Source organism: Triturus cristatus, chromosome 1_2 (assembly GCF_964204655.1).
Source record: "Triturus cristatus chromosome 1_2, aTriCri1.1, whole genome shotgun sequence".
NCBI lineage: Eukaryota > Metazoa > Chordata > Amphibia > Caudata > Salamandridae > Triturus > Triturus cristatus.
Window position 1 is genome coordinate 1,050,249,301 of NC_140580.1, and position 25,542 is coordinate 1,050,274,842.

At 49.0% G+C, this 25,542-nt stretch overlaps 1 protein-coding gene across 2 annotated transcripts in view; it reads left to right on the plus strand.

The window, feature by feature from the left end:
• RABGAP1 (RAB GTPase activating protein 1) overlaps window positions 1-25,542 on the plus strand; it is a 1,076,978-nt gene that overhangs the window by 932,394 nt on the left and 119,042 nt on the right. For both annotated transcript variants that reach the window (XM_085612417.1, XM_085612408.1), the window contains exon 24: window positions 21,781-21,864. In XM_085612417.1, coding sequence (XP_085468543.1) covers window positions 21,781-21,864 — 84 coding nt within the window. The remainder of the gene's footprint in view (window positions 1-21,780; window positions 21,865-25,542) is intronic.

Consider the following 25,542-nt stretch of genomic DNA (forward strand, 5'->3'; position numbering starts at 1 on the left):
CATTTGGTATTAAAGGGATTATATATGGTATCACAGCTGGCTTCACATGCCATTCAGAGTTTAGCCTAAGACTGCTCTTGTCCATGCTACCACTAGGATAGATGGTCTATAAGGTTGACTTTACAACCAATCACCATAAGGGTTGTTTGGACTGATACAAGGTGTACACTAGAACTAGTGACATCATACATCAGGTCAACTTCTCACATTGGTGAGCAGCGGTTGGGATCTGAGCTTGCTGTTGTAATACCATTGTAATCTTGAGATACTAAATTGAAAGATCACACAGATATCGTTTAGGTACATATAACATAGATTATAATACTTGAGTCCTACTGGACTTAGTGGTTGTAGGTTGAAGGGAGTAACACACCCTGACTACAACTACTAGAGAGGTTTAGTAGAAACAACTAGTGTAGGTAGGTGCACACACCACACCCTCACTAGATCATGTCTCTGGGAGGAGATCAAGTAGATGCTCTCTCAGGAGGGGCAGGTCTGAAAAAGACCCCCTCTAGATATGATACCCTAACTTTTCAGGAGATGAGACAATTGTGTACCTCCAGAAAGTTAAAACAGGGTGCAAACCCTACCCTCCTTCAGCTAGTGCAACTCCTAGAGGAGTATGATACTCTTAGGGCCTCTCAGGCCAGTACCCTAGGTACAAAGGAGGGTCTACCCACCACAGATGAGTCAGATGGGACTTCAGATGAAGAGGTAGACAGCCAGGGCCAGGTAGGAAGACTTAGCCAGGCTAACCTAAGCTTACATGGGAGTTTGCATGGGGTCCCCCCATACAGACCCCCAAGTGGGCTTAACCAGAGAAATAGGAGAGACAGATCCCCTTCAAGGGAATCCATCCACTCCCATGTCTCTAGCATCTCTAATGCCTCTTCTCACAGGGGAATGACTTCCCCCGAGAGAAAGGAGCATGAAGCCAGAATGAGGGAAGCTAATCTGAGGATTGAGAGGGAAGAACTTGCCCTTGCCATGGAGAAGCTTGCTCTGGCTAGAGAGCAAAAGTTAAGTGTGTCAGAACCTACTGGTGGCAGCAATATCCCTAAGGATAGAGACGGGCACTATGATAATAGAAACCTGAGCAAGATTGTCCCTCCCTACAAGTGTGGGGATGACATCCACAAATGGATAACTGCTTTGGAGAGGGCTTGCAAAGTACAGCAGGTACCCCAAAGTCAGTGGGCAGCTATCTTGTGGCTCTCCTTCTCTGAGAAAGGTAGAGACAAGCTCCTCACAGTTAGTGATGAGGATGCAGACAATTACACTGTCCTGAAGAGTACTCTAATTGATGGGTTTGGCCTAACCACTGAACAATACAGGTTGTTGTTCAGGGATACCCAGAAGACACAGACTCAGGACTGGACTGACTTTGTAGATTGTGCCACTAAGGCTCTGGAAGGCTGGCTAGTGGGAAGTAAGGTTAAGGACTATACAGGATTGTATAATTTGATCATGAGAGAACAAATCCTTAACAACTGTCAAAACCAGCTACTGCATCAACACCTGATTGATTCTGATCTGACTTCTCCCCAAGAATTGGGAAAGAAGGCAGATAGATGGGTCAGGACTAGAGTTAAGCAGAAAAACCAGAACCAGGGCGGTGATCAGAAAAAGGCAGACCAGAAGGGTAATGATCAGAAACAAAAAGACCAGAAGTCTTCACCAGGTCCCCAAAAGGCTCAGGGGGAGGGTGGTCCCAAAAAGGATAAAAAGAAAGATGGCCAAAAGAAACCATGGTGCAACTATTGTAAGTCCAACTCACATTGGTTTAGTGAGTGCACCAAAAAGGATAAGCCCCCAGCCACCATTGCCCCTAAGGCAACTGTACCCCCTAGTCCACCTGTAAGTGGTGGTTCCCAGCAAAAGGGTGTAGTAGGGTTAACTCTGGGAACTGTGGAGGATTCTGGCCTAGTCAGGATACCTACTCAGGCTGTTCTGATCTGTGATGGGGACTTAGCTTTGTCCTCTACTGTAGGCCCCAGTAACCTGGGCAAGTACAGACAGACTCCTTTTATTAACCAAAGAATGGCTCAGGCCTACAGGGACACTGGGACTAGTGTCACAATGGTGACACCTGCCTTTGTGGACCCTGGATAGATCATACTAGGTGAGAATTACATAGTGACCAACGCTAGCAATGCCACTACCTCCCATAGTGTGGCTATTGTTAACTTCTCCTGGGGAGGGGTAACTGGCCTCAAGAAAGTTGTTGTTAGTTCAGACCTTCCTGTAGAGTGTTTACTGGGCAATGATCTTGAAACTTCAGTTTGGTCTGAAGTGGAGTATAGGACCCATGCAGAAATGCTGGGGATAGATGCACATGTCCTTGCTGTGACCAGGTCACAGGCCAAAAAGTGCACCACTGAACAAGTGCTGGATCCTGAAACTATGGACCAGTCACAACCCAAGAGAAAGAGCAGTAGGGTAAAGGCTGTGCCTTCCCCCCTGCCTCAGCCCTCACGGGAGCATGATTCTGAGAGCCCTGAAGGAACTGTCCTAGAAGAACTTGAACCTGATCAGGTTGAGTTTCTTGGGACAGGGGGACCTTCAAGGGCAGATCTGAGGCAGGCTCAATTAGACTGCCCCTCTCTTGAACCCCTCAGACAGGAGGCTGCTGCTGAGGCTGCAGGGAATGCTCAAGGTACCCATAGAGTGTATTGGGATGAAGGGCTACTGTATTCAGAGGCTAGAGACCCCAAGCCTGGTGCATCCAGGAGGTTGGTCATACCACTGAAGTTCAGAGGCTTCCTTCTTACCTTGGCCCATGATATTCCCCTTGCCAGGACACTTAGGCCAGAACAAGACTTGGGACAGGCTTGTCCCTCACTTTCACTGGCCCCATATGTCAGAAGATACCAAGGAGTTTTGTCGCTCCTGTGTCACCTGCCAAACCAGTGGCAAATCAGGTGGCACCACAAAGGCCCCCCTCATACCACTACCTGTGGTGGGGGTTCCCTTTGAAAGAGTGGGCATAGATATTGTAGGACCAATGGACCCACAAACAGCATCTGGGTACAGATTTATACTGGTGATAGTGGACCATGCCACCAGGTATCCAGAAGCTATTCCCCTGAGGACCACAACAGCTCCTGTTGTGGCAAGAGCCCTGCTTGGAGTATTCTCCAGAGTGGGCTTTCCAAAGGAGGTCATTTCTGACAGAGGTGCCAACTTCATGTCAGGATACTTGACTGCAATGTGGAAGGAGTGTGGTGTGAACTACAAGTTCACCACACCCTATCACCCACAGTGCAATGGGCTTGTTGAGAGATTCAACAAGACCCTAAAGGGAATGATAAAAGGTTTACCAGACAAGCTTAGGCGAAGATGGGACATCCTTTTACCCTGCCTTCTGTTTGCTTACAGAGAGGTCCCACAAAAGGGGGTTGGCTACAGCCCTTTTGAGCTTTTGTTTGGGCATCCTGTAAGAGGACCCCTATGTTTAGTAAGGGAAGGATGGGAGAGACCTCTCAGACAACCCAAACTTGATATAGTGGATTATGTACTTGGTCTCTGCTCCAGGATGGCAGAGTATATGAAGAAGGCTTCTAAAAACCTTGAGGCAAGCCAAGAACTCCAAAAAGCTTGGCATGACCAAAAGGCTGTGCTGACTGTTTACCAGCCAGGGCAGAAAGTGTGGGTGTTGGAGCCAGTGGCCCCAGCAGCACTCCAAGACAAATGGTCTGGACCCCACACTATTGTTGAGAAAAAGGGAGAAGTCACCTACTTGGTGGACCTTGGGACTCCCAGAGGCCCCCACAGGGTGCTTCATGTCAACAGATTGAAGGCATATGTTGACAGGGCAGACATGGGCTTACTCATGGCTACAGATGAGGGGCAGGAGGAAGAGAGTGACCCTCTCCCAGACCTGTTGACTCAGAACCCTGATGATGGCTCAGTTGATGGTGTGGTCTTTTCTGACAGACTCACTGTCCATCAGCAACAGGACTGCAGACAAGTTCTGCAATCCTACAGACATATGTTCTCTCTGACCCCAAGTCAGACAAACTGGTGCACCCATGATGTGGACACTGGTGACAGTCTGCCTGTGAAGAGTAAAATCTACAGGCAACCTGACCATGTCAGGGACTGCATAAAAGTTGAGGTACAAAAGATGTTGGAGCTGGGAGTCATTGAACCTTCAGAGAGCCCTTGGGCTAGTCCTGTAGTTCTTGTGCCAAAACCTCACACCCAAGATGGTAAGAGAGAGATGAGGTTTTGCGTGGATTACAGAGGTCTCAATGCTGTCACTAGGACAGATGCCCACCCAATACCTAGGGCAGATGAGCTCATTGACAGACTGGCAGCTGCTAAGTTTTTGAGCACATTTGACCTGACAGCAGGCTACTGGCAAATCAGACTAGCTGAGAATGCAAAGGCCAAAACTGCTTTCTCGACCCCAGGAGGACATTATCAATTTGTGGTAATGCCCTTTGGTTTGAAGAATGCACCTGCCACTTTCCAAAGGTTGGTGAATCAAGTCCTTACTGGGTTGGATGATTATTGTGCAGCTTATCTTGATGATATTGCTGTCTTTAGCTCCACCTGGGAGGATCACCTGGTCCACCTGAGGAATGTTTTAGAGGCCCTGCAAAAGGCAGGCCTCACTATCAAGGCCACTAAGTGCCAGATAGGGCAGAGCAAGGTTGTATACCTGGGCCACCTAGTTGGTGGGGGTCAGGTTCAACCACTGGAGAGCAAGATCCAGACCATAAAGGACTGGACTCCCCCCAACTACCCAGACTCAGGTCAGAGCTTTCTTGGGCCTGACTGGGTACTACAGAAAGTTTGTTAAGAACTATGGGTCCATTGTGACACCACTTAATGACTTGACCTCCAAGAAAATGCCAAAGAAAGTTCAGTGGACAGTAAGCTGTCAAAAAGCATTTGATGACCTGAAGCAGGCCATGTGCAGTGCACCTATTCTGAAAAGTCCAGACTACTCCAAAGAGTTCATTGTCCAGACAGATGCTTCTGAGTTGGGTGTGGGAGCTGTTCTTTCACAACTTAATATAGATGGTCAAGACCAGCCCATTGCTTTTATAAGTAGAAGGCTGACCCCTAGAGAGAAACGTTGGTCAGCTATTGAGAGGGAGGCCTTTGCTGTGGTTTGGGCCCTGAAGAAGCTGAGGCCATACTTGTTTAGTACTCACTTCAAGATTCAGACAGACCATAAGCCCCTCTTGTGGCTAAATCAGATGAAGGGTGAAAATCCCAAACTTCTTAGGTGGTCCATTTCCCTACAGGGGATGGACTTCACAGTGGAACATAGACCTGGGACTGACCATGCCAATGCAGATGGACTCTCCAGATATTTCCACTTAGAACATGAAGACTCAACTGGTCAAGGTTAGTTTAATGTCCCTAAGTTTGGGGGGGTTGTGTAGGAGAGTAGGGTCTGCTTTCTATGTTCACCCCCACTTTTTGCTTTTGCTTTACTGGTTTTCGACTTGGATGTGGCTGTGGGCCTGCTAATCAGACCCACAGCCCTGCTGTTCTCTCTCCAAATTGATACTATGTACTTTAGGTGCATAACCCATTTGGATAGGATCACCGTATTGGCCCCTGTACAGTGTACCTTAGGTACCCAGGGCATAGGTGTACCCTAGGCCTACCAGGGGCTGCAGCATGTATTATGCCACCCCTGGTCTGGCCTTCCATTATGACACAACTGGCTGATCACTCAGCTGGGGCAAGGTTGTGTAATCACCCCTTGCTTAGGTGTAGTATTCCTATACCTATCTTACATATAGACATGTGTACCTATCAGCCACTCCTATGGCAGGCCTTAACAATCCTGGAGGCAGAGTGCTTGGTAACATGTGAGATGGTGCTCTAGCATGAGCTGAGCCTGTCTGCAGCTTTCGGAACCATGTCCTTATAGATGTTCTATGATATAGCCTACCATATACTCTTAAAGTGCCTTATAATCTTAAACGGTTATGGTAACTATGGTTTGGCTTTATCAAAACATGTCGTGTAAGGTGTCTAACACTTTGGAATAATACCCCCATCCCATTTCTGGGGATGAGGATATTATCCCTCCCTTCTAGAGGGAGAAGACCTGTTGTAAGCTACTTACCCGGTTAAAGTTAACCAGAGCCCCAGCATCACAAAATGGATGCTGCTGCCACGACACAAGTCTGACCTCCTGCTGCTGGGAGTGATCCTGGCAAGGGAGGCTTGGACAATAGGTTTCCTGCCATGGGAGGTGCGAGCACCACCACAGACAGGCCTTGGTGTATTGGGGCAGGGAGGGATGAATGAAACGAGACACTGCCTGGGGCACACAAGGTGCTCCATGCATAGTCCAGTTCAAACCGGTGCTGGGGCACTCCAGCCCCAGTCCTGGCGCGAAACTGGACAAAGGGAAGGGGGTGTAACCACCCCCCTCCCAGGTCCCACCCATAAGGCGTGACCTAGCAGGCAACCCAGCCCCCCAGATTTGGATAAGAGTGGTAGCTGGGCCTCAGGAGATTAGATTATCCTGAACCTGCAACTTGAACAGAAACTCTGGACCTTCGACATTCGACGAAAGAAGAAGACTGAAGAATCTCCCTTGTGACCAAGGAGTGGCTACCCTGTGCAAACAGGCACCATCAAGAGACTACCCTTTGCTTTGCTGAAGTTCTATGAGGGACCTACTGCAGAGCCCGACCAGAGCCTTGACTTCCACGAGGCGATGAGAGACGTGGGACCGGCTACCTGGGAAAAGTGGCGAGTATCTTCCAGCGCAGCTTCTGAGGTACCCTCGAAGTTGTGCACCGGGGATTGAGAAGCCCCAACCCCAAGCACCATCTGCACCGAAGATCAGCCCCCCACACTCCACGAGTCCTGCGTGGGGCCCTTCTGCATTTTCCTGCTTGCCGCGTCTGTCCGGTTGCTTGCCCGTTGCCTAGCTGCCTTTGTGACGACACACCTTGAAATCTTCACCGCTGGTTTGGCTCCTCCAGACTGGCTCCCGCTTCCTTGCAAAAGAGAAGCACCCCAGACCTTCCTGGTCTGCACCAGAAGCAAGTCCTCCGTTCTTCGTGGGTTCCGCTTGCCAAGGCTTGGTGAGTCCTAGTTCGACTTCGCCGCCGACAGCAAGAGCTTTCGTGGGACAGCTCGCCTCCTGGTCCTGGTCGTCCTCGACGTCTCCTGGTACCCGTGGCTGCAGCGACCAGCTTCACCTTTCACCTGCAATCTTCACGACATCGCCTGGTTCCTTCCTGGTTCCACGTGGTCACTGTCTAGTGACCTTGACTCTGTCCCTTCTGCTTGCAGGTATCCTCTCTTGTGGATCTCAGCCTTGGGATCCACCGGACACTCCTCACTGACTGCCTGTCAGCAACTTTCCTTCAGGCATCCATAGAAGTCCACGACGAAACCCGACACAAGTTCACACCTATGCACCCGCAGCCCGTGGGCTAGGTAACTTGGGTACTTCGGTGCGCACAAGGGTAGTGACTATCCTAGGGTCTAGTTTCCGAGTCTCGACTCTCTAGCTGCTTCAGAAGTGTCCTTAAACTGCTTATTTCAAAACTGTACTATTTCTATCGACTATACGCATTACGCGCAAGTGTTTCCACTCTGCACCTGAATCCCGCGGGCCTCCCACTTCCTAACTGTTGGTAGTGTAGTGTAGCCCCAGCGATTCCCTAGGCCTAGGCCTATTCTATTTCCGTGACAGTGGTCCTTATACCACTTCTTTAGTATATGGTTTGCGTGGCCCCTAGGGCCTAACTGTATTACTTACCTGTGTGACTTAATGTATACTTAAATAAGACTGTGTTGTACTTACCTCGAATCTCATAAAGAGTGCTGAGGGTTTGACTAGAATAAATACACTTTATTTTATATATATCTGTTGTGGTGTCCTTTCATTTTGTATTCGAAGGGATTATATATGGTATCACAGCTGGCTTCACATGCCATTCAGAGTTTAGCCTAAGACTGCTCTTGTCCATGCTACCACTAGGATAGCTGGTCTATAAGGTGGACTTTACAACCAATCACCATAAGGGTTGTTTGGACTGATATAAGGTGTACACTAGAACTAGTGACATCATACATCAGGCCAACTTCTCACATCAGAGACTTCCAGTTTTATTCATTGTTGCTCCTTCCAGGTGGTCTTTTGACCGCAAATTGCTGCAGGAGAAGTGATATCTGAATGATAGGACGACTTGTCTGGAGGATTATTTTTCAGAGAATCAACATTTGGCTTCTTGCTTAAAAAGCCTGGTATGCAATGAAAGCTGTCCTTAGCTATATGATTCAGTGTGACAAAAGGAATAGAGACATAGCAGCACATGTCTTTGGAACTAGAATATTCTAAGAAATTGGTTGAAGGTCTTTCTCATAAAACTGAAAGCTTTGGAGCAATTAACTATTACTCGTATGGTACTATAGTAGGAGGTTCACAATAGAGCTTATAAAAGATGGCAGTCAAACAGGCTTTTTGCTTTGAGAACAGCAAAGAGGTTGGGTTGACTCCTCTCCTTTCAGACTAAAGAGAAACTATCTAAGAACACAATTACTAGCATTCGGGACTTGACAACCCATCGACCCCATCTTCACAGAAGAAAACTCCATCACCTTCAGCCACACCTCCGAACTCCCTTGGACGGACCATTGTTGCAGCCTCTTCATCTTTAAAACCAACATCACCCGTAAAAGTCCTCACCAGCTCCAGCCCAGTAATTGGAACAAGTTCTCCAAACCAACTCACCGCCTCCCTAAGCAGCTCTGCTCCCACCGCTACAGACGACGACCCAACCACCACCGCTCGTAACCTACACAACTGGATCACAGACTGCGCCAACACCATCGCCACCCTCAAGAAAACATCCACCCCCCCCCACACCACGAAAACCAGATGGTTCTCCACCGTACTCCGAGAATCTAGACAAACCTGCAGACTCCTCAAAGCTATGGAGGAACTCCAAAACCACATGTGACTTCGACAGCTTCAAAGCAGCTGCTACCGCACAACACAACCTCCTTAGACACTCCAGGAAGAAAGCACTTGAGGACAGAATCTCCACCCACGCACACAACTGCAAGGAACTCTTCAGCATCATCAAAGAGTTCGTCCAACCCAACAGTGAGACTACAGACATCCCACCCTCTCAGGACCTTTACGACAGACTCAGCAATTTCTTCCATCTCAAAATCAAGACCATCTGCGACAATTTTGACGACAACAAACTCCACGGGGAACCCACACCTGCCATTCCCCCCAACACACAGCCGACACTCAACAGCTGGACCACCTTCAACACTAAAGACACCCTGAATACTATGAAGTCAACCCACTCCGGGCCCCCACTACATCTACCACAGAGCTGCAGACATCATCACCCCCGAGCTTCGACGAATTATTAATCGCTACTTCGAGACCGCCTTCCTCCCCAACTACTGGAAACACGCCGAGATCAACCCTTTCCTGAAAAAACCCTCGGAGCACCCCACCGACCTCAAAAACTACAGACCGATCTCCTTACTCCCATACCTGGCGAAGTTATGGAAAAAGCAGTCAACAGCCACCTCACCTCCTTCATAGAATAAAACGGCATCCTCGACTCTGCCCAATCAGGCTTAAGGAAGAATCATTGCACCGAAACCGCCTTTCTCACCGTTACAGACATCTCTCCCTCCTCGACAGAGAACAGACTGTGGCCCTCATCTTCCTGGACCACAGTCTCGCCCCGCACCCTAGCCAGCAGACTCTACGACGCAGGTATCCAGAATAAGGCCCTCAGCTGGGTCCGCTCATTCCTTTCCCGCAGAAAGCAGCGCGTCAGACTCTCACCCCCCGCCCCCCCCCCCCTTACCTCTCAGAACCCAAAGTGACCACCTTTCGGAGTACCATAAGGATTCTCCATCAGCCCCACCGTATTTAACATCTACATGGTCCCGCTCGCATCCATCGTCAGATCACACGGACTCAACATCGTATCATATGCCTCTGGTTTTGTACTACTTCCTGTCTATACCATTAGATCTTTTCAAACAGTTCTTTAAAATGGTTGAGACTAGTTGACTGGGAACCCAGTTGTGCCATACAGTATCTACAGCTTCCACGTGATATGGCTGGCATGGCCCTTCCTTCTTTGTGACTTTATTTTCTTTCTTCTTTTGGACATCAACTTTTTGCTGTTATGAATAGGACTGAATGGCAGCTATCTTATCTGTTTCCGGACCACATGATTTTTGACTGCACTTCACCAACAGTGTAGGGCCTGATTGATAGTCTATTTCAGATATACCAGGTTTAAAACGCTGGCTGTTTATCATAAGGTTCAGACTTCATTTTAAGACATACTGCAGTGTATCGGCTTTTAAACAGTATACTTGCCTTGGGGATAATCCCAATTTACCCATTTTGTTTTTACGAGGGATCATATTAACAAAGTATTTGGCCAACTTTTCTCTTAACTGTATATTTGACTCCTTCGAGACAATCCATTGTTTTTATGCGATGGGTCAAACATAAGATGATGATGGACAGAGCGCTGAAACTTTTCAAACACTCTCCTCGAGTCACAAATCTGGGTTGTATCCATCATCGTTATTTAGCTCACTTCGCCACCCCAGTTCAGACAGAGCCATATGCAATTCAATCTTGACACTGTGCGTCATGGGAACAGTCCAGCGTGAACTGCCAAGCCAGGTCTTCCCTGGACCGGAAACAAGCATCCTTGGACCGGTTTGCCTTGTTCGCCCTAGGTTGGCAGGGTATGCCCAAACGTGAGTCCCTTGCTCATTTTGCCGTTCGATTCAAGCTTGCCTGGTTGATGAGGGGTGTTACACCGAAACTGGTCCCAAAATGGTTGTTTCCGAACCAGGGAAGACCTGGCTTGGCAGTTAGCCCAACGGTTCCATGAGGATCTGTAGCACTTGACCGTGCTATCGGCCCAGGCTGTTGACGAGTTCCTCAGCCGCGTCCGAAAGGCCTGGTATTGACCATCATCCCCTGTAATCCTCCATGCCATGAGCGACCAGACTCCCCCCCCCCCCCCCCCCCCCCCCCAACCCCTGGTATAAGAGGGTGAGGTTGGTGATCTGGATTGAGCAGAATCTCTGACAACCGGGGAGAAGGGATGGAAAATCCAAAGCAAGTTCCAGAAGAACTGGAAACCAAACTTGAGATCTCCACTTCCGCCTTCTGATGGCTTATCTGCGCCGAGGCCCTCATATTCATCGCAGACGGGATAAAAGCATAGCCATTCTCTCATGACCAGTCCTAAAGGGACGCATCCGTGGCTGCCGCCAGGGGATCGGGCTTCCAACTGAAAAACTTGGGCATCTGGTGATCCAACCTGGATGCAAAGAGGTCTATAGAGAACGGATCCCACTTCTACCAAAGGGAGGAGAACACCGTGGGGTGGAGTTTCCACAGACTCTAATTCCGGAAGTTGCAGGACTGGATATCTACCGCCTGGTTAGCGTGGCCTGGCAAATACTCCGCCATGACCGAAATCCGATGATCAATGGCAATACTGCCAGAAGATCAGTGAGGGCCTTGGAGCGAGTGCTCTCTAAGTGATTTGTATATCGCACTGTCGATATGTTGTCCATCTTGAGAAGGACGCATGCCAGCACAGTTCTTAGTCCTGCATCTCACCGCAAAGGACCCTGTCAACAGTTTGAGACAATTTGTATGTAACTGTTGTTCATAAGGAGATCACGACCCTCCTGTGGGGAATTTACCACATCTGGTACCCTAACCTCACCTGCTGGCGTCTGACTAGATGATGATGTCCAGGGCCGATTCAAAGATTGCCTGACCATTCCAGGCCTCCATGTTGGTCAACTACCAGTCGAGCTTGGCACGCGCCTCCCCGACAGTGTTACCATCTGGGAGTAAGACATACCCTTGCTCCGATGCGTGGCTTTTTGCCGTTGTAGGGCCCTATATGTAGGGGACCGGGAAATATGGCTTGGATCGAAGATGACAGGAGGCCCATCACCAGGGCCAGATATCGCAGTGAAACTCGCTGTTTGTTCAAGGTTCTCCGCAACTCGTGTTGGATCTTTATCTTTTGATACAGGAGGCTGAGAGTAGCTTTGAAAGTCTATCAAGAAACCCCCAAAAATCACCTTCTGGGACGGGACCAGGAGGGATTTAGTCTCGTGGATTACAAATCCTAGACTCTGAAGGAGATCCACTGCCATTTGTAGTTGGCGAACAATCCAGTGTGGGCATTACGCAATGATGAGGACGGAAGAGAGTCCAAAAAGTCCTTCCAGAGGAACTGTAGGAACTGCCAGTGAGAGGAAACACAGGAATTGAGAGAGAGGCTTCCTTGAGGTCCAGAAGCACCATCCAATCCCGGGGAAGAAGCACATCCTGCAAGAGGTGAATTCACTCCATTTTGAAGTGGTGGTAAACCAACTACTTGTTGAACTCTTGGAGGTTAATAACTGGTCACTGGCCCCCGTCGGCCTCGTCAACCAAAAAGATATTGCTGATGCAGCCCGTGGATGTGGGTTTGTTCAAACAAAGGCCCCTTCGGTTAACCAACTGTTTCTCGCTGTCCAGAAACCGGAGCGGTTGAGGAGCGACGGCTTGCCAGGAAGAGTCGTAAAACATTTTTTGATAACCCCACACGGCCTGCAACACCCAAGCATCGTTTGTGCTGGAAGTCCAAGCTGGGAAAAAATTTGCCAGCCAGCCCCCTACTTTTACAAGGGAAGAAGGGAGAACACTCACCCGGGCCAATGGCAGCAGCTGAGGCTCTGCCACCTCTTCTGCTGCAACTTCGTCCTCTGGTGGGATAGAAGTTGGTGAAACTGGCCTGGTCCTGAAACTGGCCTTGGCAGTAGCCTTGTCCCCTCAGAGGGTGTAGGTTATTTGGGCTGCCGGACGAGCGGCTCCTACCTCTGCCGGCCTCCTGTAAAAACCTGGTTTGTGAAGACTCGCTTCATGGAAGGCTGCGCCTTTTCTAAGGAAGCAAACGTATTAACAAACTTCACTAATCCTTTGTAAAGGGTTCCCCTAAGAGACCCCCTGCGCAATAGAGCCCCCCTCAGAGTCCGCTAAGTCCCCCAGTTTGGGGTCGACTTTAATGAACAGGGAGCAGCACCGCTCAGTTGATAGTGCACAGTTCGCGTTGCCCAAGAAAATGACCGCCCTTTGTACCCAGGCTGATAGTGTGTCCGGTGATATCACAGAGCCTGAGGCCTTGGCCTCCTCGGCCATATCCAATATCTTTATAACCCAAGGTGTCCAACAGCTTGTCGTGGCACACCCAACAGGACCTATCAATCCCCTTCTTAGGATCTTTAACAAATGTTTGGAGGAAGGTGGCATTCATGGGTCAATTTCTGGGGTCATGGCCACTTTCCCTTCTAAGGAAGGGTGGGGGCATTCGGCTCTAAGGAGTTGCTTGCCTCCTTTTCCAAAGGTTTCCAAATGCGCCCGGCCACATAGTTTACCATCTTCTCTGCCTGGGCCCATTCAGGGGATATTGGGTGAAGGATGTCTTCAGGATCCAGCATGACCGAGCATGATCCTTGGTCCCCAGGGGCAGGGATGGGGGGTGGGAGAAGGTAACCAGGGTTGGGTGGGGCCCTCATCTGTGTCCCTGTGAACCTCCCCATTCAGGGTTCTCGGGGCACGGGTGGGGGGCGGTGCATTAAACAATCCCGAGGGATCCAAGATGGAGGGGGAGTGGGGCCTGAGGCAGTGCTAGCTAGGAAGGCCTGTTTAAGCCTGGCAAAGACATCGAGGTCCACTCCGGCCTCATGAGGGAGCTTCGCCCGAACTCCATCCTGCTCAAGGGAGGCAGAAGGGGTACCCTCACTAGATGTTTGGGGAACTCCCGGGGCAAGGGCCGCAATTTTGACACAGGCCTGTTCGATTCGTTGAGAGAGGCGTTCCTCTAAGGGCGCCATGGACTCCGACACCGCCCTATAACGCTTCATAAAAACTGTCATCCCAAGGAAAGTCAGCCAGGGTATCCTCCTTACCTTGGTTCTCGTCATAGGGTTCCATTGCCAATATACTCACTGAACATGGCTAACTGGCAGGTACCAGTTATGTGGGTCCCATGCGCTTAAGGTGAGCGCTGATTACAGAGCACGCAGCACATAGGCTGTCGGATATATACATTTGTAAGGGGGGCTGGGTGTCAGCCCAATAACGTGGGGCAAGTCTCCCGGTCACGGATCACACCCGGGGACACTTACATACACCCCGGTGCACGATCAATAAGGGAGGCACTCCTGGGAGTGTGTCCCCACAGGTCTGTAGGCCTACAATATGTGCTACGAGCCTCTCTATTTGGGCGTAAACATGTCACAACCTGAATAGGGCATCAACTGGAAAAAAAAATCACTGAATTTGCGGCCTCCTGGCGGGTACAGACCTCCGTGGGGGGGCCTCGCTCTCCAGGGGGCAAAAGGCTCAGGCCGGTGGCGCGCAGCTCCGATCACTCAGGAATGACAGAAATTAGGACTGGATGTTGCGGGCCACATAGGCGCGGGAGAACCACACTGCAGAGAGGTACCACAAAGAAACAACGGCCGCGAAGGAGCGAGAACGTTCCCACGGCCGTGGAAAGGTAACCTAACACTCGCAGTAGCGTGAAACCGAAGCATCTGCAACATACACAGTGTGAAAACAATGCCTTTAACATGCGACCAGCGAAGAGGAAAAAGCCTACTTATCTTGGCTGTTGTTGTGTCCTGCGAGACACGTTCTAGTGTCTTGACAGGCACTGGTTTAGTAGCCACTCCCCTATGGGAGTGGGCACACACACCCTCACCCATTCTCCACCGCTGTCACGAGTGACGTGACCCGGCTAATAAAAGGGCCCAAGTGCACGTGCTTGTGGCCAGTTGAGTAACGATAGCCACGGTGTCAGTGTCCATCTTTCATCAGCATGTGAGCCTGGAGCCCATAACATAACATTTGGCGACGAGGCGGGTAGCCAATCCCGCGTGCCTGCTGAGTCATGTTTCCTTGTCCCTCGTGAGGAGGGAAGGGTCCGCTGGCCAGGCCTGCGAGGAGGGCGAGCCTCGCAAGTGGCCATCTGCCTTTCAGAAGGGAGGAATGGATACTGGCTGTCTCCTACTCACTGTGGCTCCGGATGCTGGAGAAGTGGATGAGCGCCCCCGCAGCCGCCGCTGGAACGCCACAAGAAGCGTGAGTGTCCCTGCCATGCTCACGGCGCAGCCGCCGCCACGCTCACTCACCTCCGCAAGTAAGGAGCCCGGCGCTCATCACTGCGCAGGACCCACGAGCGGTCCTTCCACCCCTAAGACAGGCATTGCTCTGCAGCCGGCCTGCGCCGAGCAGCCCTCCCTCACTGCCCAAAAAAATCACACTGAAGACGCCCCGGCAATGTCGATCGGGCAGCAGAAGAAAAGTGAGCCCAGGTGCACTGCCCTACTGTGCCCCCTACCTTCCTCGTGAAATCAAGGCAGTCTGGAGGTAGGCGCGTAGCCATGGGCTGCTGTTGCTGGCAAGAAGTCCGAGCCCAGTGTCAGGTGTTGTCGCCGAACGGCTCCGAATTCAGCTGCGCACGGGGAGAGGCGTGGCAGTCCAGTGGCCATCAGAAGTGAGCCGCACCTGCAAGGAGAGCTCCCGTCTGCAGCTTCAGCCTTGCGCGACCCCGGTTTAGGAGAGAGAGATGAATGTGAGGAAGGCGATGAGCACCGACCGCGCCATCTAGCGGCACCTCGCCCCACTGCATTCGGCGAGGTACCGTATTCACTTAATGAAGTGACACTCGTGGGCAGTGGACAAAGGAGCCCTGCATTACAACTATGTGAACACTACACCTGTCTCCACAGAGTACTGCCAGCAGCAAGGGTAGGCTCCCACGCTAAAGGCAATGGCTGTACGGCCCGCCGATCAAAGGAGGACGGCCAAGACAGGCAAAACAGCAGTGCTGCACTGCCACCTGGTGGCCACCCGTGGTAACGCAGCCACAGTAACCAGTCACAGTACAAGTAAACGGACGCAATGGCAATGGTAAAAGGTACATGAGGAACCGCATTACCGTACCAGCGCAATCTGTCTCCTCTGCATCCTCCGCCAAAGCGCATTCCCACACCTTGCCTGCCTTGAGTTGCCCCAACCCTGGGAGTTCTGAACATAATAACCAATTAGCCACTGGGAGGCCTGCAGTAGCAGCACACTCGGCATGCTGCAGGCCAGAGGTGTTACTGAGAGGCCAAGTACCCCAAAGACTGAGAGCCACCTAGTGGACATTTCGGCCTACCACACTTGTAGACAATGAGTGAGTCACATAGAAACGGCTGGCAGCACTAGGATAGCTGCTGCAATTCACAGTAACCGAGAAGGGAGATACAGTTGTATGACTGCCCGGGAACAACACCCCCAAGTGCACTGCAAAGCCCGGAGGACTATCAAAGGGGGAAAAGGGAAACTAGAAGTGGTTCCACACCAGCCAGCCGGCGAACATGTTGCAGTAATGACGATAGTGCTGTCCTAGCACAGAGCACTCAAATAGCCCAAAGCTGCCCAGTCACGCCTCAAAGCAAGATGCAGCTACAGAGAGTCCAGGACAGCCCCAGGAGACTGCAAGCCCAAAGCAGCCTTCGGGTAGAAGTGAACACAGCCTGCACCCTGTGGACCGTCTGGCAGGCTGAATAGGAGGACCTAAACCCCTGCTGAGAGAAATAGAACTAAGATATCCAACGCTGCCTCGGCTCAGAGAACTGACAGCAACCCACGTGGAGCCAAGGACGGAAAGCCCCCGAGGCAACAAAGCCCACCGCAAACACAAGCTGCACATGTGTGACACACACCTAGTGGCTGTCGGACGCCTACGCCAGCAAGGAAGCAGGATCACTTGCCTAGGAGGTGAACGACCATAGCAAGGAGGAAGAACAGGCACGCCAGGTGCCAGAAGAGGACGCCCACAGATTCCTCACCACATCCCGTACCCAGCACAGGGCACCCAAGGACGTTCGTTGCCAAGGAGCCCAGAGCTGCCCCAGCTCAGTGAAGTCTCAAGCAACCAAGGGCGTGCATACAGTCGGTGGTGAACAGGCCCCACCGCAAGTTAGGAAAAGGAAGTGCCAACTGCCCGAAGAAGACTGAGCATACTAAGTCAGAAATGCGCAGAAGGCTGCGCCAGCAAATTTGACTCCATGGGCATGCGCCCAGGAGAGCAAGAGCTCCTCGAAGAGAAGGAGAAATGCTGAAGGCATCAAGAAGAATCTCAATCGCCTCAACGGAGCCCCGAGTGGGCCAAACGCAGCACAGTGTCCTCCCTCACACTTCCTCAAGCAGGAGTCGTCAGTGACCCAAGGCTGACAAGAGGTGAGTCGGACATCTCAAGTGGCCAGCCGTCACCACTAGCTCACTTCTGCCCGTGGAAGTCATTCCCTGTAGAGGGAACGCCCAGAGTAGGTGCGTCAAGAAGCTGCCTGAAGAAGGAGCACCCAAGATGAATGGCTGCTCGCTATGCAGCCGAGAAAAGCGACTGAATTTTCGCCTGTATGGTCCGGAGACCATTGAAGTTAATAGGCCCGTTGGCCTTGTTAGAACACGGTGCATGTCTCTGCACCCGGAGGAGAAGCAGAAGAAGAGTGAAGATCGTGTCACCCCAAAGAGCTGGACAAACGGAGGTGTGTCAAAGACAGCGGGAGGAGAAACAAGAGAACTCGTAGCACCACAAGCCAAGAACACCTCCAAAGACACCAGACAGCCACCAAGGCGGACCGACGGCCCTGGCGACAGAACCAAGGGAGAACCACACGTAAGCCGCCGCACGTGCAAACCGCGTTGCTCCCATCACTTCACAGTGAGACCGTCCAGCCTGAGTGTTGGCGGTCGGAGTCGTGTGACATCCCTGCTCTTGACCGCAAATGCCAGAGGTGCAAGAGAAGATCCAGAAGAGGCAATCATGTGGCTATGACGTCCATCCAGAAGCTTCCTCTCCTAGTTAATCGTCACCACCTGTCGTCCAGGCCCAATGGCAGGTATGTCATCAGTGCCATGTGCCTGACACCGCACTCTGCAAGATATGTGGAAGTGTAACCGGAGGGTCTACACCAAGAATCGGACAACCAGGGGTCAAAAGGGGAAGTTGTGAGTGGCAGGGCCAGACGATGAAGAAAACCCAAGCTACACCAGGAGGGAGTCCTGACACAGCGACAGCAAGGGAAGAGGGGGATAACCAGAGAAAGAACTGGCAACCGCACAGCGGGAGTCTGAGAGTAAGCCACACAGCCTGCACGAACAGAGTCTCAAGTCGTACGTTCCTCAGCGTGGTTATCACTCCTCCGTCATCAAAGTCCCAACGGCTCAAGTAGTGCAAGTACATGGATGCAAGTGCGTCCCCAGAGAACACGGAGATACCTGGCCACTCCCTGCCTCAGGTGATCGACTCCAGACTAGACACCTGCATCCATCAAGGCAAGTCATCACCCCCCGTTGTCTCGATTCACCACATGGCTGGCAACGCTACCATGCCAGTCCTCATCAAGTGCGTCCACAGACACCATCTCGGGTACACATGGATTGGAGTCCAACACTTTTGCCCAACTAGCCAACAAGAAGACTCAGAGGCTACCGGCTAACCGGGTCTGCACCTGAACTGCGGCAGAGAGAGCATGTCCTGACCAACACCCATACACCCTTGAGGTTTGTGCGAGTGACTGGCTACTGGCTCATCGGCGGTTTGCAGCTGCCCCCAGCCGGCACACACGCAGACCCATCGCAGCCTACCAGCAGTCCCGTGGCAAGCCCGACGAAGGGCCTCCCCAAGCGGGAGAGCTGGAAGAGACATTGCCCCACTGACTGGTCACCGCACAAAGCAAGACAGCCTAAGAGAGGCTTCAGGTGATCCAGAAGTCATCCAGTGAACTTTCACCATAGACTCCCACCATGATCTTGACGCACCCAGTTAAAGAACTATTGTTACACACCACATACCATCATCCAGGTCAGCGGACGGAAGCTACGTGAAACTAAAGGACATGCTTACACCGGCACGTTACTAGTGCGCAGATGACCTCTTCCTGCAAGAGTTTGTGTCCTGAACCAATCAGGTTAAATGATGAATACCTGCGGAGATCATCATGCCACAGTCGAAGTCACCAGTCTTTGTCCACCGTCCTCCTGATGCCTGACCCGACAATCTGATGGATCCTGTGGTGTATATTTTGTTACTGTTTATCCCTACAGGGTGGACTAGAGAGCTTTTTGTTTTATTAAAATTCTGGAGGAATGTTGTGTCCTGCGAGACACGTTCTAGTGTCTCGACAGGCACTGGTTTAGTAACCACTGCCCTATGGGAGTGGGCACACACACACACACACACACACACACACACACCCCCCACCCATTCACCGCCGGTGTCACTAGTGATGTGATACGGCTAATAAAAGGGCCCGAGTGCACGTGCTCGTGGCCAGTTGAATAACGATAGCCACGGTGTCAGTGTCCATCTTTCCTCAGCATGTGGACCTGGAGCCCACAACATAACAGCTGTGAGCAATGAAGAAAGAGGCATGAGGAGTAGAGACGAGGGACTATCACACAGCTCCCCTCATTGGCTGGAGATCAGAATGAACTGTTAATTGGACTGTCTTCCCTTTTTTCCACATTCCCAAGTTTGCATGGGAAATGTGGCTGTTTAATGTTAGTTTGAATGGCTGCTGTAAAAATAAAGCGGAGAAAGTACAGCATAATCCGAGCCTCCGGCGCTGACCAAGAATTAGTCATGTGACTGTAAAACATATCTTCAGTGCTGATAGTGTGATCTTGAAAAAGCCTAATGTGGTAAAAATGTGTATATATGGTTGCCACCCACTACCTTTTAAGTACTTTCTTAGCACATTGAACTCTTTACTGAACTATAATTAAAATACTTTTTTTATTTGGCTACCCAATGCCTGTTGTGTCATTTACATGTGGAGCAGTTTGAAGAATTAATTGAACTGAATTGAAACAGCAGTTTACCTTAACAACTTTGCTGTCTGTTATCTTTATCATAGTCTAAAAGGGGCCTGGTTAAAGATGTGGTATAGCACTGACCCCAAAATCAGTTTCTCTGTAACTAGTGGCTACTAGTTTGTTCCAAAGTTCTTGAGGATGCTTTACAACCCGAAACCTTCAGCTGTTCAAGAGATACAAGTTCCACAAATGTTTTGCTTCATAAAACCTACTGTGGGCGCCAAGTCCAATCACAGCACTGGTGGTCTCCCTGCATGAACCTTGTCATTGAACATAATTTGGAACTCTTGACTGCTGAGTGAATTGGCCCTTTCACCAATCACTGGATCCCTTAGTGGCTATTTTGAGTGGGTACTGGAACTTTAACTTTCAAAGTAAACTATTTGAACCACTAAAACCAGCATACTTGCATCCAATTCTACTTTAGAGTGTTTATTTATTTATTTATTTTTAAGTGTCTAAAGCCTGTTTTGTAGATACTCTGCCACATGGGTTCAAATTATTTGAGCGGTCTCTTTTTTATCTTCTATATTCCCTGTGACACCAGTGGAAAACGCCAGTGATCACCATGGATAAGGCCCAGTACCCACTGACGTTTCCAGGACTAAAAGCTTCTATAATAAGATATCCTTCACCTGATTGACTGGAATAGGGTGCCCCCCTTGCAGGGTTGTTCAAAAGCTGATTTGATGCCCAGTGTCGTTCTTGACAAATCATTGTCACTTTGGCACCGGAGTGGTTCTAGTCCTCAAAGTTTGAAAGTGAAAACCTTTTTTATGCTGTTTCTTCATCATCAGAACTGCTTTTTCAAATTGTCAGTTACCAGAACACAGTTTCTTTAAATACTACCCAAAATCAGGACGAAGATTGAGGTAGAACAAGGTTTTGTTGGAGCTAAAACAGCTCAAGTCATTGTTGACTAGTCATTTGTTTTTTTTGTTTTTTCCTCTTCTTTTCCTGCTCGAATCTTTGTGCTTCCTTGATAGTTGCTTGTTTCATGCTTACATTTTGTTTGAAATTTCCTGTCTGGACATTATATCCTTTAACTATTGTAAGTTTACTGTGATACGCCACAGTGGCCCTTACATGGTGAATCCCAACTTTGTCCAATTTGCCAACAGAAAAGACAAAGGTGACTTTACGAACTTTAGTTCACTTTATACCTGAGAACAACTGAAAGTTTGGGTTGTACAGAAGCTAATGTATATTGCCTTGAAATGTACACTACCTTTTCCCCACCCCCATATGTTCAGTGATGCCCTCACATTGCATATTCTAACTGGTTTCTACGCTATAGGTAAACTGTTTGTCTCGAAAATCTCTGTATCAAGGAAGGCAGTAATCAGATGAAAACTGGCTGGCCCCCTGGGTAGGGTAATTCACCACCCATGTCCCACTTAATCACCTGAACTTCCAAGGCTTCATTGCTTTGTTTGTCATTTAAGGCTGGCAGCATAACCCATTTAATTGAATAGTATATTACAAGTTGGCCTAAGTTGTAGGAGTCCGTACCTCAGCATGGGAATGCAACTCAAAATTTCACTTTATTCACTGTGGTGATGCCACCGAAATGCTTGTACTGATGAGAAGTATATGATCTCTACCCAGTCACAAACTACCTATTTACGTGTTGGTGGCAGGGGTAGAGAATCATAACTTTTTCAGCAATCTGTTGTATGCATACATTGTGTAAATCTTCTGGTTATTTGTTAAAATGTATAAGTCAACTCTTTTATTTTTTTGTAATTATTGCTAAGTGATCCGTGCCAGTTTATGCAATTTATCATCAACCGGCAGTTGAAATTTCAAATACAATAATTAAAGTCATATTTTTCCTGCAGCTCAAGGAAATGTGTCGTAGAGAACTAGACAAAGCAGAGTCCGAAATTAAGAAAAACAGCTCTATCATTGGTGATTATAAACAGGTATGTTATAGCTGACGTGCACATATCTATAAGAATGTGTTCATGAATTCTTTACATGAAAGATTTGCAATTTGAGTATTTTGAAATAATTAGGGTTTTAGTATGAACTATTGAAACAGTTTAGAAAGATTTTATAAAGCACTGTGGCTTCACCACTTTCAATGTTCTAAGCATTAGTTAACGCAGAATACAGTGATACTGTCTTTTGGAAAGATCTACTAACATATTGGTAACATTTTGAATTGAGAATGTATTTGTATGTTTTTTGTTGTGGCAACATACAAGTTTTCAGCCACTTTTGGGCAACATACAGTAGACTAGAATATCGGTTTACTGGATTTAATGTTTGATAAACATTAGAATTGGTTAGAAGGTCTGCAGTTGTTTACATCTATTCATTGGATGTACTGTTAGTAGTGGGGCTATTGGGGGAGGGGCGTAGAGTGTGTGTGTGTGTGGGAGCACGCGTCTGTGTGTGTGTGTGTGTGTGTGTGTGTGTGTGTGTGTGTGTGTGTGCGCTCGCACGCACGCACCTGTGTAGCTAGTGACTTGGAAGGGTAAGATATTGCATTGCCCTTCCATTGTTTAGTCTTCTTGAGTTAATTATTTTGCTCTGTTAGAGTTCTTTGTTCTCAATCATAGGATTATCTGATTGGTTCAGTTTGGAGTGATTTTCTGAAGAGCGGAGTTTGAAGGAGGTCTGCTGTAGCTACCCATACCATTGCTAATTTAAAGTTTCTGATGGGTACTTCCAACCACAGATTCTAAAACTTGGAATACTCCCAGGTACCACACTGGATCTAGAAACTTTTTCCAGGTATGCTCCTGCATGCCTCTAGGTACCGCTGTGTGTCTCCATATTTGCTCCATACCACCCCAGACGTGATGAAGTAGAGCCGCATATACCCACCACCCCTGCAAGCTGACGTTGGTTCTTTCCCGTTCATGCCTTTCAACACGGATCTGGAGCTCCGCTCCCAAATTTGTCAGCCTATCAACGATTCCTAAAAGCAAAATTAAGCGTGATGTTGAATAGTGCCTCCTCTAAAACCCACAGGTTTCAAACAATGCCAGAACTGTTGAACATATGTCAGTCACTGACCTGCACGAGGTGTTTGGGCTCGGGACATGACTCAAAGTTGTGCGACAAGTGAGCCCTCATGTACCCGAAGGCTATTTGAGACCAAGAAGCAAAGTTGTACTTCTCTATACATAAGAAGTTGAGGCCCTTGCAGGAGTCCCTCTTCAGGCCACGGGTGCAGACTCCTTCTTAGTCTCGGGACCGTTCGTGCAAGAGTCGGTGTAAGTCCTCTGGTAAATCTAAGTTGAAGTCCTAGCTAAAACATATAGTGAACTGTGACTCAACCCCATCCCACTACTCCATATCCAGAGAGAAGACTCTAGGGGATCACAATATCAGTTGGTCATAAACTAATTTCATCAACTCCAGGACCTGTACCTCGTCAATGTCCCTGGTGCTGGAAGAGAATCCAGTGTGGATTCCAATGTCTGACCCCGAACTGGCTTCAGCTCAATCTATACCCATATCGCCATGTGAAATTACTAGAGCGCGACCATTCAAAATATAGCCAGAGTCTATATTAAGTCCTCTACCTGGGCCGACTCACCAGCAGAGGCTCCATTATATTTTATGGTTTAAATCTCTTTATTGAATCCATTATATTTTAGGCTCTGATGCTGAACAAGGTACACAACCAGAAAGAGATGATGATGGGAAGAGATACGGTGATCTCACCCATCATTATAATGATGACAATTTTATACTTGGAGTGTCCAGTATGATTGATACTCTCCAAATATGGGGTTGGACTTGTCACTTGCAGCACCAACTGAAGAAAGTAAATCATTTGCAGTAGTGGTCCGACGGGCAGCTGAGGTCTGGATATTGCAGCTGCCATCACTCGAGACCAATAATAACTTTCTTACAGAAATTTTGCAGTCTGGGCTAGCCAGTCTTGAGTCCTTGATTTCTTTCAACAAGGTTCTCACTGATTCCTTGATAGGCACTTGGTCAATGCCCTGTTCTTGCCGCCCACCCTGATAGGCACTTGGTCATTGCCCTGTTCTTGCCCACCCTGATAGGTACTTGGTCAATGCCTTGTTCTTGCCCACTGGTGAATAGGCAGGTGGCCAAACGTCAGATTAGCGCCTAGCGACCTAGATTATCTCACTAAAGACCCTACCCCAGAGAGCCTAGTGGTTCAGGTTCCAACCAGCAAGGTAAACCCCAATGCATAACCCACAACCCCTGTGAATAGGTAGTATAAGAGGATTGAGGTGTTTGGAAAAAATGTTCTCCTTGGCTAACCTTGTGGAATATTTCTTTTGATTAGATAAATGCCTGTTAGGACAATTAGCATTGTACATTTCCCCCACTTTCTTGTTCTGTAATAATATCCTCTGCAGTGTTTGCATCTGAGCCGTTTGTTGTCTCTTCTCCTCTGTTGTGTGTGGGGGGGTTCATTTTTTATGTATTCAGTATTATGCAGTGTTCTGAGTTATATTACTGTTCAGGATTTCTAAACAGTCCACTTTAATCATTATTTTGTGGTGTTCTTTGGACTGTTTTGTCTTTAAAATGCATAGTATATATTTTGCCAACTGGACTTACTCAAATAGGTGAATAATATGGTTAGCTAAGGAGTGTGATTTAATATGTATTCTTCGGATGGATACTTATAACCGTAGATTCCTCATCTTTAGAATCTCCCCAGCTGTCAGACTGGATCTGAAGATTTTCCTTAGCAGTGCACTAGTATGTTGGTAGGTGGCATTGTGCTTCTCCTTGGTGACTCCGCACTGACCAGCAAGTGACAGAACAGAATCACATAAGTTTCACTGCTATGTGCTGATGTCACTTACTTTCTGCATGTTCCACTCCCAAGTTTGTCAGTCTTCTGTCTTTCAAAACTCTCTGCAACGTGAGCTATACCAATAAGTCCCCACTTAACATAATAGTTTTCAAGTTGTGCTGAGGTTGAAGAAAGCAGATGTTTATCATGGACCTACATGGCTAAAGAGCACGCTCGTTCGATGTCCCCACCATCCAAAGCCATTCTGCAGTTGCTCCGTGTGCGCCTCGAGTTTCCTGGGCTGTTATCGACTCTGCAGCAGATAGTGAATGCCATGCTGCAGATTCTTGATGTGCTCATGCTCCCTCCGACATCCTTTTATGCCTCATGGAGCCACAAGCGTCTCCAGTTGGCATTCTGCTGGCAGGTCCACCCCTGTTACTACCTGTTTCCTCAGCACCAGGCGTCGGACTGGTACAGTCTCAGTACTGACTTTTGCACCGGCATCCAAGGTGCACCCCTGTTCCTGCTGCTGATGTTGAGCCTTGTGCCGATGCATTCGAAATCTGTGCCACGCTAGAAAATTACTAAAGCGCAACTCATTTTCATACAGCCTGACTCAAATCCAAGACTTCTGCCTTTACACCGCTATCAGCAGATATTATATTGTCTTTTTTGCTTGTTTCTGACCAGTACACAAGGCACACTGAGGGCTCTCAGGACGCTGATGGGGATGGGATGGATTTCTCTCTCACCATTTAACAAATTATGCTTTTGTATCTAGTCCTGCATAGTGCAAGTGTGCCAGATACATGCTCTGCAACTGCATCTGGACTCACCACAAGGGCAAAAAAACAGTACCTCT